This window comes from Fusarium falciforme, chromosome 11, assembly GCF_026873545.1.
Source record: "Fusarium falciforme chromosome 11, complete sequence".
NCBI lineage: Eukaryota > Fungi > Ascomycota > Sordariomycetes > Hypocreales > Nectriaceae > Fusarium > Fusarium falciforme.
Window position 1 is genome coordinate 2,472,771 of NC_070554.1, and position 13,866 is coordinate 2,486,636.

The window sequence follows — 13,866 nt, forward strand, 5'->3', positions numbered from 1 at the left end:
AATGTCGATGTTGGCATTGATGTTGATCATGACTCCTTCTCCAACAACACCATGGTAGTCTTCGGAGTGGTCTCCATCCTCTGTCTCCATGCCTTCGGCTATGTTTTGGGAGGCAAAGTCAAGGTTCATGGTATGGAAATCCGAGTCTGAGTAATGCAACTAGTCATCGTAGCATCTGAGATACGAACGCTAAGCTCTGCTGATGCGATGATGCTCGTGATGGCGCTGAATCATAGTTGGTCAGGTATGCATGAGGAAGGGCGTTTGGAAGGAAGATGGATGTGTAATGCCTTGATTGCTTTCAAACGCTGCAGCACCAGACTTGAGTTTTCTGATTCTTTGTTCCCGAATAAGTGCGAGCGCTAGAACTTTGTGTGAAGTCAGCTTTCTGCTTTCTGTTTCGCGCTATGTGGTGCCGCCCAGTTGGACCGGAATAGCTCAGGTCACACGTCCTCCCGCCAAGGTATAAGAGGGCAAAAGGGGGGAGGGGTTCAGAAGCACTCAACGTATCTCACTTCACTCATTCTAATTTGTTGTCGGCGTTGCCATGGCTCCCATGGCCAGATCATGCTCACCGATTATATTGCTCGACGCCTTCCTCGCCCTTGTTGAGATAGCTGTGCTTCTGGCTATCTTCTACGGCGTTCCCGGCGCCTCAGCCTACTTTGCCTGGTCCACACAGAGGCATCTGCGGTCGGCTGTGAACAAGGACATGAGCGTATACGATGCACAAGAAGCATTCATTTGTCTCTTTGCTCTAGCCATTCTAGCAATAGTAGTTGTTTAGGGAGCATTGCCTTACTTTGCCTCTACAAGCGTCCGTCCATCGCGTTTTGCCTACATTTCGACAGCTCTAGCCATGTTATCTCGCACCAACTCGCTAACCTCCCACAGTCCAATAGTAGAAACACCTCCGCGACAACCCGCCCCTCATGGCTAACCGGCGCAAGGGCCAATAGGAGACACAACGCTCTGCCATCCAATAGAGGACCGCACGCCCTATTGTGGAGGTAACACGCCCCTATGACCAATAAGAGATAGCATACACCAAAGTCAACAGAAGTCCAATAGGGAACAACACACCCCTAGCCAAATAACACGCCCCCCTATGGTTGGTAGACGGGCAACATGCCCTGTATAAAGGGCGAGCTTTAATAGTTCTAAGACGCGTTTCGCATTGTCGAGGGTAGCTTTGTGAACCAGCTAGCTATAAATCACTTATTATAACTCCTTCGCGCGTCAAAACGTCCATGTGCTTCTACGAGCAGTTTCTCTGGAGTTGTGGATACTGGAGATGGGGGCTGTTCCGGGAGCATTGTCCCGGGGAACATCGTCAGGGAGAGACATGCGGCATGAAACTTGTCTTCGAAACGCATCGTCTCCTCGCAGTCTGTAAAATCTGCGAAGCCATCAGCATTAAGCAGAGACGTATCCAAAAACTGCTTCGAGAGATGCCTAGGCTGCAACAAAGGCGTTTGAGGGCTACGCAGGAGAGATATGAGGAAATCATCGCTGAAATCTCAACAAGGATAAGGCAGCTTCGTCGAGAACATGACAAAGGCGGGGTTGAGCCTCGTTGCCGCGCCCCGCGCCGGAATCTCTCGTCATTCCTTGCTCGGCGACCAACAGCACAGAAAAGTCGACTTGAATGCCGATCAACGCGAGTGGCCCTTGATCTACTTCACGATAACTTCGCCCAAGCCCGGGCCGGTGTCGTGCTGCAACAAAGCCCGAGCTCTTTCAGTAGATGTACATAGCACTGAACCAAACACTTCGTCCCGCTCACCCTGCTCCCGTCGCCGCGTGATCTATACACGGTGCAAGCTGTAGTGGTTGTCATTGCCCAGTGCGAGGGGCTTCCCCTTTCATTGGCTCGGCTGTCGCCGATAACAAAGCAAGGGTGCTCCAGTGAGGTCCAATAGGGCCCCTGCTCCCGTCATGAGCTGACTAAATCTTCATGGTTTGTAAAGAGGATGGGGGTTCTCGAGCTCCATCGCCCTCCACCAAACCGACTCAAAGTCGCACGATGGCGACCGTCGATGAGGAGCAGCCCCTAGCGCCCGATGAGGCAAGTTTACTGCCCTCCGCGCCCAGCCGAGAGAACCAAGCTCAAGTTGATTTAGCATTTCGACAACGATCAGGACTCTTCCATTGGTGATGTACGCCATTGGCGCCTTTCCCGCTCGTTTGCCGCCAGATATCAGCTGCATAACGCCAATATAGGCAGTGCACTTGAGGCACTCACTCTAGCGCCCTTTACGAGGGCACTTGGGTGGAAAGCCGAAGAAGTCCGGACCTTTACAGCCCAGGTGAGGAAGGATTTGAACGACCGACGAATCCATGCATACTGGCCAATGTGAGTTTGCCTCCTCGGGCCTCAACTAATTTACTAACGTTTCCGCAGTGTATCCGTGTATGGACAGAAGCCAGCTTAATAGATGAAGACTATGTTCAAGGCAGAATTGATTCCATTGTTCACTCGTCTAGCTATCTATCGACTTGTCGTAGGGCTCATAAGGCTCATCATCTGTGCACCATCGTCTCCACATCCACCCAGCAATGACTACCATCAGCACCAATACCAAAGTGGTCTCTGCGGCAAGAACAATGCTAGACGATTGAGAGTACCTATGGGCGAACCAAAAGTTCAGACCAAGCAGAAACTTAATGACAGTGATGTCGAGCAACAGCAACGGAGTCAAAGCGATCACAAATTCTTCGTTTGTTGGCCTCTGATATCCCCTGAACGCGAAAAGAAGCATCGCTGCGAGGAATATGACGGCGACAGAACCAATAATGGTACTCGTCAACAAGAATGCGGCTGCTCGAATGAAGGCGGTCGAGGTACCGCGATGGAGGTCGTGAGATGTCAAGACAGACACAGACAGGCCACCCAAGAAAGCTGCCATGATTCCGAACCACGGGTACAGGCAAACAATCCGCTCGAATGCAATCGTCGTATGCCTGCCCAACCGCTGACCAACTGTGATGACTACGTCAGCTAAGCGTCGAATGAGAGGGCTGGGTACTGACAATGAGGTCTCATCGTAGAGATGTTGTGAGTGAGATAATCGAGAACACGAACGACTATGGTGGGTTTTAGAATGAGGAGTTTTGTTTATTATCAAGGGTGTTGGAGACTGTCTTATTTTAAGCTCCTGTTTATCCATTCTAAAGACCACTCCTTGCACTTTCTGTTTCTGTCTCCTATTGGTTTAGGAGCATGCTGTCTTCTATTGGTCACATGGGGCCTCCCGTCTCCTATTGGTTATAGGGGTTCTCTGTCTCTCATTGGTTGTGGGCGCGTGCTATCTGCTATCTCCTATTGGGTATGGGAGTTTTCTGTCTTCTATTGGCCATAGGGGTTACTTGTCTCTTATTGGCCATAGGGGCTTTTTTTCTCCTATTGGTCATGGGAGTTTCTTATCTCCTATTGGCTGTAGGGGTTACTTGTCTCTTATTGGTTATGGGAGTTTCTTATCTCCTACTGGCTGTAGGGGTTACTTGTCTCTTATTGGTTATATGGGCTTCTTGTCTCCTATTGGTTATGGTAGTTTCCTATCTCCTATTGGACATAGGGGCTTCTTGTCTCCTATTGGTTATAGGGGTTCTCTGTCTCTCATTGGTTGTGGGCGCGTGCTATCTGCTATCTCCGATTGGGTATGGGAGTTTTCTGTCTTCTATTGGCCATAGGGGTTACTTGTCTCTTATTGGCCATAGGGGCTTTTTGTCTCCTATTGGTCATGGGAGTTTCTTATCTCCTATTGGCTGTAGGGGTTACTTGTCTCTTATTGGTTATGGGAGTTTCTTATCTCCTACTGGCTGTAGGGGTTACTTGTCTCTTATTGGTCATGGGAGTTTCTTATCTCCTATTGGCTGTAGGGGTTACTTGTCTCTTATTGGTTATGGGAGTTTCTTATCTCCTACTGGCTGTAGGGGTTACTTGTCTCTTATTGGTTATATGGGCTTCTTGTCTCCTATTGGTTATGGTAGTTTCCTATCTCCTATTGGACATAGGGGCTTCCTACCTCCTGTTGGTTATAGAGGGCGTGCTTGTTACTCTGTATGAGTCACAGGGGGTGTCAACGACGCAGTTCTCGTTGATTCTAGTTGCATTGGTGGGTACAGGGTGGGTACATGTATCCTATCGACTTTGACGAAGCAAGCCGCTTAATTCGGGCAAGTGCTAAATAGCGACGCCGGTACGAGTTTTGACGCTTCACATTGATACTCTCCGAAAAATACTAATGCTCGCGCCGCTCACGCCATACTTCCAACAAATCAGCATACATTTCATTATGAATAAAGCGCGCCACGAAACTCATCATATTTCAGTGAGAGTTACTGATGTTCAAGTCACTGGACTCGGATTGAAGATCATTCATATCAACGGTGAACCTCTCGACCGTCCAGTACGCTGCTTATTCGATATTCGCCGCGTATACCAGAAAGCGCTGCAGACTACTGAGCTAGAGCCTCTATTGAGCCAAGCCGAGAAGCCTTCCCGAGGGATCGGTAACGATCGCGCAGCAAAACTCCCTCCTGGCATAGGTTTCTACGTGCAAACGCAGAAGACATTATACATCTACTTGCTTCGAATCTAGGCGTGTATCCTACATGGCGTTACGACAACCTTCACAGAAGAACAACCAGCTCCCATGATGACTGCCATTACACCACCGCTCACTTTAAGGCACACTTTCAGGTGTTAAAGGCTCTAGGCTACCGGTTGTTATGGAGCAAGAGGGAGAGAGAGAGAGAGAGAGAGAGACAAAGGACGAAGACTTTGAGTTTATGGATGGGGGACCCTCGATTCATCGGATCAAATAGTATCCTCCACCAGTAGGATTTGATGAGGAAATAAAGAAAAAAATAAAACTAAACTTAGTGTCGCATTGTACCGGTACAGTGCTGACTGGTTGCAAAGGTCGCCTATCGTTTAATAGAAAGATCTATGCACAGATTCCTCCCTTTGGACGCCGAAAAGGCCTGAGCCAATGGAAAAGAAACTGGTAAGGTGACGAGATGTTATAATGCATCCAGGCGTCAAGGCCCTACTTCGGAACGGCTATATCAAGTAGTTTTTTTTTTTTATCACGCAACAGGTTCCCCTGTTTTACACCCTTTGATGTTCGTACGGAGGGCCGGCATTTAACTCATGTTCAGCCATCAGAGGGAATCAGACTGGCTCAGTGAGGGAAAATAACAACTCTGACTATTACTTTGCATTCATGACATGATTCCTCAAATTGTGCCAGTTCTAAGCCCGCCGAAATGTCCCATCCGTTCACGTTCGCCTCCTGTCTTGCTCGTCACAATGGTGCCCCTTCTATGTGGTGCCTTTCTAAGTGACGCTTTAACACCCAGGGTTGCGTGTAGCTTGTCATAGAAAGGACAGTCGTATCCCCGTCCAAGGCCTCCGAAGTCTCCATTCCGTGGCTGCCCGCCTAGAGATCTTGTTCCGCCAACGTGTCTGCCGAGTAATGATGATAATGTCGGAGGCCGGTTTCTCTGCTTTATGTATTGTTGCTTAGACAAAGACGGCCAGGTAATGACTGATCTTGCCGTGGGTTCTATGCTTCGGTAGGTCGTGCCTGCGTGGATGTCGGGATATGTAGACATGGGAGGCGGTCTCTGTGGCGATGTTGAGGTGGGTTCAAGTATAGCACTAAGGTTGGGGAGAGAGTGAGCCGTGTGAGATGTCCCGGCGTTTAGAGGTGGTAGATGATAAGAAGTCGGCGAGTCACCTGACCCTGAAACACAGGTTGGCTGGGTGAGGTAGAACGAAGCTGGCAGCGTGACAGTAGCAATTGCTGTTTGGGAAGCTCGGCCTCCAGAGAGCTCCACATGTTGAGCATAGGCTGTAGAGTCAAGCTGTATGCTCGGCATAGCTTCGACTGCTGTCGGCATCTTCTCAGTACTAATTGTCTCGTTATTAGCAGATTGATCTTCAGGTGAAAGCCGCACTGCAGTTGGCTGTCTGGATCGTAACCCTCGCTCGCTCGAGAGTTCGGTGGCCCTCCCTGCAGAGCTAAAAGTCGAGTCTGATTGCGGATCGTTCTGGATTTCGTGATCTGCCGGTGGAACATGACGGTTTCGAATGAAGGTGCGCACTAAGTCGTAATTCGGAATGAGGGAGGCTTGTGAGCCGTTGTCGTTAAAGTCCCGAATGTCTTTGGCAGCCACCCAGCCAAGTGTACCTTTATCGAAGTCTCTCGTCTCTTCGAAGAATATGACGGGAAACTCTCGGTATACCGCGAGGGGCCCGCCATCTTCGTATCCCCGCTTCCAGTCGACTTGGCCTGTGTGCTCATTGTAGTCGTAGCAAGCTGGTATCGACTCACTGAGTCCAAACTTCTCGATATCTTCGAAGGGCACGATAAGCACCGCGAACCAACTCTTTGACATCGACCAATATGCGACGTATACTTCGTTGGGGATGGGCTTCAGGACGGATTTCGAAGCCCTTTGTCGGCGGGGGCTGGTTCGTAGCGTTTGACTGACACTTCGGTCGCGAAGGGTTCGCTGTTGGCTTCCACGGTGAAGCCTTTGGCATGCGTCATGCTTGCCAACTAGTTAGAAAACGCCCCATGTCAGTCGCACCGGCGAGGAACTTACCCCCTTCACATATATGGTTGAGTCTTCTGTCTGGCTGTCGATGGAAGCGGGTACTTCGAGCATGCTGGGCGTTGGCTGTCTGGTATTCTTCTGTCTTGATTGCTCTTGCGTTAATGGTGAGGTCCACCAGCACAGGTTCCTCTGAGCTTCTGAATTGGTGCTTGATAATTATAAAGGCTTTTTGGGCCCCTTGGCAGATCGTCCGCAGTTCATCAAATCGACAGGCACAAGACTCGACTACAAGGGTTTAATAGGATCAGGATTAAAGCAAAACGCTATTAAGCTGATTGGTCCGCGTCTCTCATTCGTCGATGGACTTCACAGCGCTTATTCATGATTTCTATTTGTCGGCGAGCCTCATTCGTTGACGGACTTCACAGCGCTTATCAATAATTCCTATTCGTCGACGAATCTCATTCGTCAATTAGTCTAACTGTCCTTATTGACGAATGAATTAGTCCCCCCATCATACGCCACGGGTGACTGACTGGACCATATTCTAGCCGAATCTCACATGCCAATTCCGACTCATTTGATCAGGTGGTTAGCAGGCTTTGCTCACTTCGGGGTGCCTCAAGTTCAGTGGCTTGAGCCCTCGGCACAAGGCCAATGTCTAACAAGGGTCAATCTACATTGTGATTTTCTGCGTTTCGTTTCTATGCTGTGCCTCGTTCACAATCACCCGCCCGAGTACTATCCGAGTGTTCGTTACGTAAATGTTCACGAAGTTTCCTTCCGCGAGTATACCCTTTTCCAGGTTGTGCGCGGACGCATCCGCTATGGGGGCAAAGAAGCGATTTACTCCCATTGCCTTCCAGTCTATGCATCTCACGTTCATGTCGGCGACGAGAACTCCCAGAAGCAAACCGCTTGTCGCATGTGGTGCATCGATAAGGCTTCATATGGCATTCCACAAACCTTCTACTCATGGAAATAGTGTCAGCCGCGATAGTGGTTTGGGTCATAACCTCGGTCTTACCGATAGGCGCGCTTCTGCCTCTGTGGCTCATGTTTGCACCCCACCTGCCCTTCCCAGGGGCAATGGAAGAGTCCATCAGTGCCAGGGGTGGGGTTGCTGTAATCGATATGATCTCGCGGAGGCACTCTTTCTATCGAAACCAACTCTACCAAGGGGGTTTCTTGAAGTCTGAATGACTGCATTAGCGGCACGTATCGACGTTGGCTTGAGGGTATAACCTAGGAGGCAAAGAAGTGACACTAGCCGATTCACAGTCGACCTTTATCTCTGTCACAGGCTCGAGACTATGTTGAAGTTTGTCTGCATCGGGTGCCAACAAAGCTGATGCTCTCACGGTCGAGCCTTCCGATAATTGTAACTCACAAACTCCCGAGGTTTCGCTGCTTGAGCTTTTGCTCCTTGAGATCGTTGATGGCCAAGGTAACTCTTGCGTTACACTGTAGGAAGGAGGGGAAATCGATGGCATCCACGTCTCTGACGCCACAGATGAGGACCAAATCATGTTCGCAGTAGCGATATTGTATCCCAGCATCAGATTTCCTACGATGTGGTGTTGAGCTTCAAAGCCATGATTAGGGAAGAATTCCATTTCATTGTGCGCGTTCGCGGGAAAATCCGCGTGGAAGGCGTTGATTGCTGTGGCATAATATGTCAACATGGTCTTCTAGGGTCAAGTTGCAAGAAAATAATAGGGTCTGGCTTGTGATTTCAATGGAGAATTCGAGCAACGCTTTCTCTCTTCCTTGTTTTATGTTGCCCGTGAGGCCTCGTCCGAGGCTCTGCCCCCTGCGTAGCCGAATGTGATTCTAATTGGTACATCCTGACGCTTGCTGAGCTTGATAGCATACACGAAGATACTGTAAACTGGCTTATGAAACCTGTAAAAAGAAATCTGCTGTGCCTCTTTCTCGTATCTGCCTCCTGTTTGTCTCCAATAACCTCGTCTCTCTGTCAAAGCAGTGGCCCAACCAAAACCTTTAAGTAAAGCGAAGGCAGCTGCGTTCCTTATCGAGATCATTATGTCGCCTCCTGAAAATTTCCTTACACTTTTAATGTCGACAGAGCCTGAATCCACTTCTTCACCCGTGCAGCTACCTCCAGACCTCTTATTTGGGATGCACGACGACACACCCAAGTCGCAAGGCGACCCTCAGAGCCCTTGGCCTTGCTGCAGTGTATCTACCTTGTACGATGTCGAAGTTCCTTCAGAGACTCCGGCATACGCAGTTCTGTCTGGAAACTTGACTCAGACGCGGGAATTGGCGGCTGCTGGGGCCTACACTCGCCCGTCTGATGCATGGACGATCTACCAGGCATGCCTTCAAGGTCACCCAATGATCCAGGCACTCTCTGCGAATCCGGCAGTAGATCTAAACCCAGTAATTCTGGGGCAGATGGGCGACCGGGTCTTCCACTTCCTTCTTCGCACCTCTCATAGCCACTTCCTGGGCAATAAACCAGAGGTTCTTAGACAGCTTATCTGGCACGGCATCGACCCTCTACAGACCGACCGCCTTGGCAACAATGCACTCCACATCATAGCGGGGTTGCCAACGGATCAAGAGAGTCTTCAACTGATGGAGCTTCTGCTGGGAGACAATGCACCGAGCGTTATCCGTGCTTGCTGCATGTCTAACATTGATCGCGGAAACGGTCTCGATGATGCGGGCGAACGTGGCGACACTGCATTGCACATCGCCGTCTTTAACGATAACGAGTCCTGCGTGAAGCTTCTTCTGGAACGTGGGGCCAGTCCACACTCTGAAGGTCTGTCTAACAAGACTCCGCTGTATTTTGCGATGGAGAGGAATCACATTGGCATTGTTCACTTGCTCCTCGAGCACGGCGCGATTGTGGAGGCAGACATGCTCGCGCAGTCGCCATGGCTGGCGGCTGAAGTTACTTCCTAAGCGGGAAGATAACCCTTGTAAGGTAGCTCTAAGATCTATAAAAAGGCAGTTCCCACGGCCCTCATGCTTCCTAGACTTCTAGTGCATACATGTCACTCCTGTCGCAATTAAAATTATGCCTGACACTTACGCTTCCACTTCCAAACCTCCACCAAAGCCCAGTGAATCCAACAGCATGTTTGATCGTCGCTGGAAACCACCCGTGGTTCTCTACCAGAAGCTACCGCATGAGCGCAAGACGGATTTGGCATGTACTTGTCATGATATGGTGCTGAAAGAACTCAAAGAGCTTCGAGTTAGCTACCAAGAGTTACTAGTGAAAGTTCAGCTGATGGAAGACCGTTTGTAGTCACTTGGCCAAAAGAATGACGGGGGCTGACAAGTAATAGGCTATGGTTCATCATGTTGGCGAGTCGATGACGCGGATTATGATAAGTGTGGTATAGAGTAGGAGTAGTTTCGGTGCTTGCAGGTCATCCAATCTGAGTTTGATTGTCCTATTTTAACTACATGATGTTTCACTGAATGTTTGTCACCTGAGGTTTAACCAGTCTTGCGCTTGCGACCAACCTCGGCGGAATCCAGCTTCAACTCCGTCCCTACTGTAGTTTATTAATCAGCACCAAAACCTTCATTTTGGGGAAGCTTTCCCAAAGGGCTGAGTAGGCCCTGATTGGCGGCGCCATGGATTGTCTTGAGACCGGTGAGAGGGTGGAGGAAACCAAGTAAACGAACTCTTGAACTTGCGTGAAAAGGTGTTGACAGCCAGCCAGTGATCTGTCGCGAACATGTGCTCTCTGCAGAGTCAAGCTCCAGAGAGTTAACCCAAACTGATTGTCGTCAGGGTGTCCTCGCTGTCCGTGAATTGTGCCTCCGGCCCCTGGGGTCTTTGCAGAAGGGCATGCGAGTTTCCAATCGGGGCTTTTTCAAAGCTGTCATCACCCCACACCGGTGTCTCGCATGTCGAACGCGGCGGGAAGCGTCCCGGAGCATTGCTGAAACGTGAGAGGATAGGTGATATGCTCGAGTGTGAATGGGCGTGAGAGTGGCCTGATTGTGATAGGTCAGCGCTACACGACTGCGACGCAGCCGATACGGAAGCGGAAGACAGTCCTCTCCATGGACCCCGGGTGGGTCCATGAGTTTGGGCACCCTTTCGGGGAGACTGAGACGCCTGATGAGCTCCAGTTGGTGAAGGCAGGATTGACCTCGGGTGTGGAGCGGTATAGAAACTGGCGGCGGTAAAACGACGGTCAGAACAAGGGGAAGGGACTGCCTTGTGCACCTGAGGCTCCTCGGGAACTCTGTATTTGTCGCCAGACGGCGATGGCAATACCGATCTTTCGGGTGTGGTGCTATAGGCACTGGCTATGGCGGAATGAGGATCGCGGCAAGATTCAAGAGGGAGCGCATGTGGCCATGGTGACGGCGATTCCTCTTGCCACGATCTATCTACCTCGGCTTGACGGCCGCACTGGCGACCAGGCGATGAGTGGCTGGGAGCGTAAGGCGCCGCCAAAGATGATTTCTCCCGCCAGTGGCCGTCAAATTCAGTTGAAAGTTCGTCTCGTTGGGCTAGGGGCGGAAGATTGGGTAGAGGCTTGTGCAATTGAGGAGGCCGCGAGAGCCTGTCGTCTTTCAGTTGTGCGCTATGAGTACTTTTTACGACGTTCTCATGTAGCACTGTAGAATGGTCATTGAATGTTGAGAGGTCTTTATGGATTACACTCTTTGCTGTGCCAAGTCTTTGCGTGTGGTGAATGTCTAGAGCATCCCGTGAGTCGCCGCATGGTTGATGTCCTGGGTCGTCTTCTGAACCACTTGGCGACCATAGGGTCGACCGATCACACTGGGAGGAATCGTCAAATACAGTTCGACTCTGATCAGCTACCAAAGAGTAGGACGGGATAGAAAAGGCAGACGAACTGCCGCAAGCGGTGGATCCTCTCAGAAGACTTCCCGGGTTACTCAAATCGTCCACCACAAGCGTCGATGAGTCCGAAGGCAGGCGACTGGATCGACTGCTGGCACTTGTATTAGTCTGGTACTCGAAAAGGAGCTGTTCCCAGAAATCAGACTCTTCGGTTTCCTCAGTTGCGGCCGGTTCGAAGGAGTGACCCTCCATGGGCACATCCTCATCCTCAAAATCTGGGACAGCGGGCGAGGCCAGCGGGGTGTCCACGTCCATTTCAGTACTCTCAGCATCCAAGCTATGATAGTCATTGTGATTCATGTTGATTCCCCGGCTTAGATCAACGGATATTGACCCTTGGTGGCCCGAGTGGACAAGCTGTCGCCCGGCTTCTAGCGCAGGGCCGTTGATGTGTGTGCTTCGACGCGACAAGTCAAAGTTGAATGAGCAATGGGGCAGGAACGACCGCACCAAATCTTTCAAGATGAAGGCTTCTGTGATCGTTCCTGACTTACCCTCTTCATCAAGAAGGCGAGGCAGAAAAGCAACCTCCTGAATAATAGGAAACACCCGAGCAAATGGCCGGCCCCAGCGGCGCTCTACCCGACTCAAGAAACCATCTTCACCCAGTTCCAAGACATGTTTCTCCGGGCCGAATGGAGTTGCTGTCTTTGCAGCTCCTTGTTCGATAAGACGATTGCGGAAGCCTAGGAGCTTTGCTCGGCGCTGAAATAAAGACTCACAAGAGTTGATGTCGTCGGTTGATGGTCGAAGTGCTGGCTCTCCACGCTCAACCTTTGGCCCCTCTCGAGCCATGTAGGCAAACTGACGAAGAGCTGCTACCATGACCGTGTTATAAGCTAGGTTGAAGCTAGGAGGGCCGAGCACCGGCTGAAATTCGCCTTCTCGAATTTCAACGTACGGCTCCGTCTCAACCCAACACTCCCAGAGCGCTGATTGAAGCGTTGTCGACCCATCCTCAGCTTTGGCCGTCTTCCTGAGCTCGCTGGGAACCAGGAGAGACCATACGATCTGTGCAGCAATTCCGAGGTAGAGCATATTTGCCTGGAAGAATCGAAGGCTTGGAATCATGCCCGATGATCCCAAGATGCCTCTCTCCAGCTCATCTCGTTGTTGCTGGTCGGTTATTGCGGGGAAAACCATCTTGGCCCGGAAGACTGCACGGACCCATTCATGATCGGACTGGCTGATGGCTGGGGCTCGTCCTTCCAGCAGCTCCACGGTCTGGGGAGTGAGGCACCTCTGTACGAAACGGTTGCCACGAGTGTACCCCGACCATTTGCTGTAAATATGCTCGAGACACATATGGGCTTCGCTGAAAAGACCCCAAGCAGAATACTTGCGGAAGTTACCCAGTTTCAGGGCGTCAATGAGGCCCGGAAAGCCTACGAGCCTATCTAAAGCTGTCGAAACATCTGGGTGTTTGTTGATAGCCTGGAAATTCTTCTGCTTGTTTGTACTGAGCCTCATGTACCATGTATTGTAGTCTGGACTGTCGACAATGTGTTCACGAAGTTTGGAATAGATGTAACCATCTGTGTAGGGCTCTTCGTGATGGAATTGCTCCGTCCGTCTCTGGACGACCCGGCTCCTGGTGAGCATCGTGAGATCTGTGCTATAGAGGAGGATGGTCCAACATGATTGAGGGTCAATCTTTTCGGAAGCCTCAACGCGGTGGCGACCATGAGTATACGCGACCCGCTGACCGCTCAGACGAGGATAGGAGCCCGCAGCGTTGCTCTGGTGCAGGGTTATGGAACCTCCCACCTGGTCCAGAATTGACGGAACATCTGATCCATCCACGTAGCCATCGATCCAATGCCTGTGATCTTCATGGTCAATCGACGTCTTGCTAAACAAAGCAACAAGACGTTGGGCTTGTTTTTTGCTATGTTGCCGTTCTCCTACACCTCCTCCTATATTTCTGACGAAGTACAGGTTCGCAACTGGGACCTGGACGACTCCCAAGAGTACCAGCGCCTCGTGTGCCATGACTGAGTAGCAGTTGGGTGAGCCTGAGTGAGAGGAGGGTAGGGGCAATTGAGGATTTGTAAGGGCAACGGCGAAGGGATCGGCCAGGAGAGAGGCCCGAGCGGCACGCTCGGAAAGGTCGTACCAACAACCCGACAACCTGCTCGAGAAACCCGAAACAGGAACAAGATGCCAGAGCCAGACTACAGAATCCTGCCGGGAATAAGGTTACAGCAAGGGTGTTGATTGGCAGACCGAAGGGCGAATATCGTTCTCAGTTTTCGTGACTGTGTTGAAAGTTACGTGGGTACTTTGCCACTCCCACACTGCGCCAGCGATGGCGACAGATCATGGTTCCTGAAAGTAGCAGGATATTGCAGGGGGGCCACCTCCTCAGCCCTAGAAGGGTGCCTGTCAAGTGGGGCAGCACTGCAGGTTACGAGAGGGGCCTGTGG

At 50.9% G+C, this 13,866-nt stretch overlaps 3 protein-coding genes across 3 annotated transcripts; 2 read left to right on the forward strand and 1 right to left on the reverse strand.

Moving 5' to 3' along the window:
• Positions 1-2,020: 2,020 nt before the first annotated feature.
• NCS54_01370000 (Hypothetical protein) lies at positions 2,021-2,435 on the forward strand (the record flags this gene model as incomplete). Its single annotated transcript, XM_053158876.1, has 3 exons — positions 2,021-2,068; positions 2,124-2,356; positions 2,405-2,435. The coding sequence occupies exons 1-3, from the start codon at positions 2,027-2,029 to the stop codon at positions 2,433-2,435; spliced, it is 306 nt and encodes a 101-aa protein (XP_053014851.1). The 5' UTR covers positions 2,021-2,026.
• A 6,277-nt stretch (positions 2,436-8,712) lies between these two features.
• On the forward strand, positions 8,713-9,507 carry NCS54_01370100 (Hypothetical protein; the record flags this gene model as incomplete). Its single annotated transcript, XM_053158877.1, has 1 exon — positions 8,713-9,507. One exon carries the CDS (start codon positions 8,713-8,715, stop codon positions 9,505-9,507), a length of 795 nt encoding a protein of 264 aa, XP_053014852.1.
• A 1,764-nt stretch (positions 9,508-11,271) lies between these two features.
• NCS54_01370200 (Hypothetical protein) lies at positions 11,272-13,432 on the reverse strand (the record flags this gene model as incomplete). Its single annotated transcript, XM_053158878.1, has 2 exons — positions 11,272-11,356; positions 11,412-13,432. The coding sequence occupies 2 exons, from the start codon at positions 13,430-13,432 to the stop codon at positions 11,272-11,274; spliced, it is 2,106 nt and encodes a 701-aa protein (XP_053014853.1).
• Between the last annotated feature and the right edge of the window lie 434 nt (positions 13,433-13,866).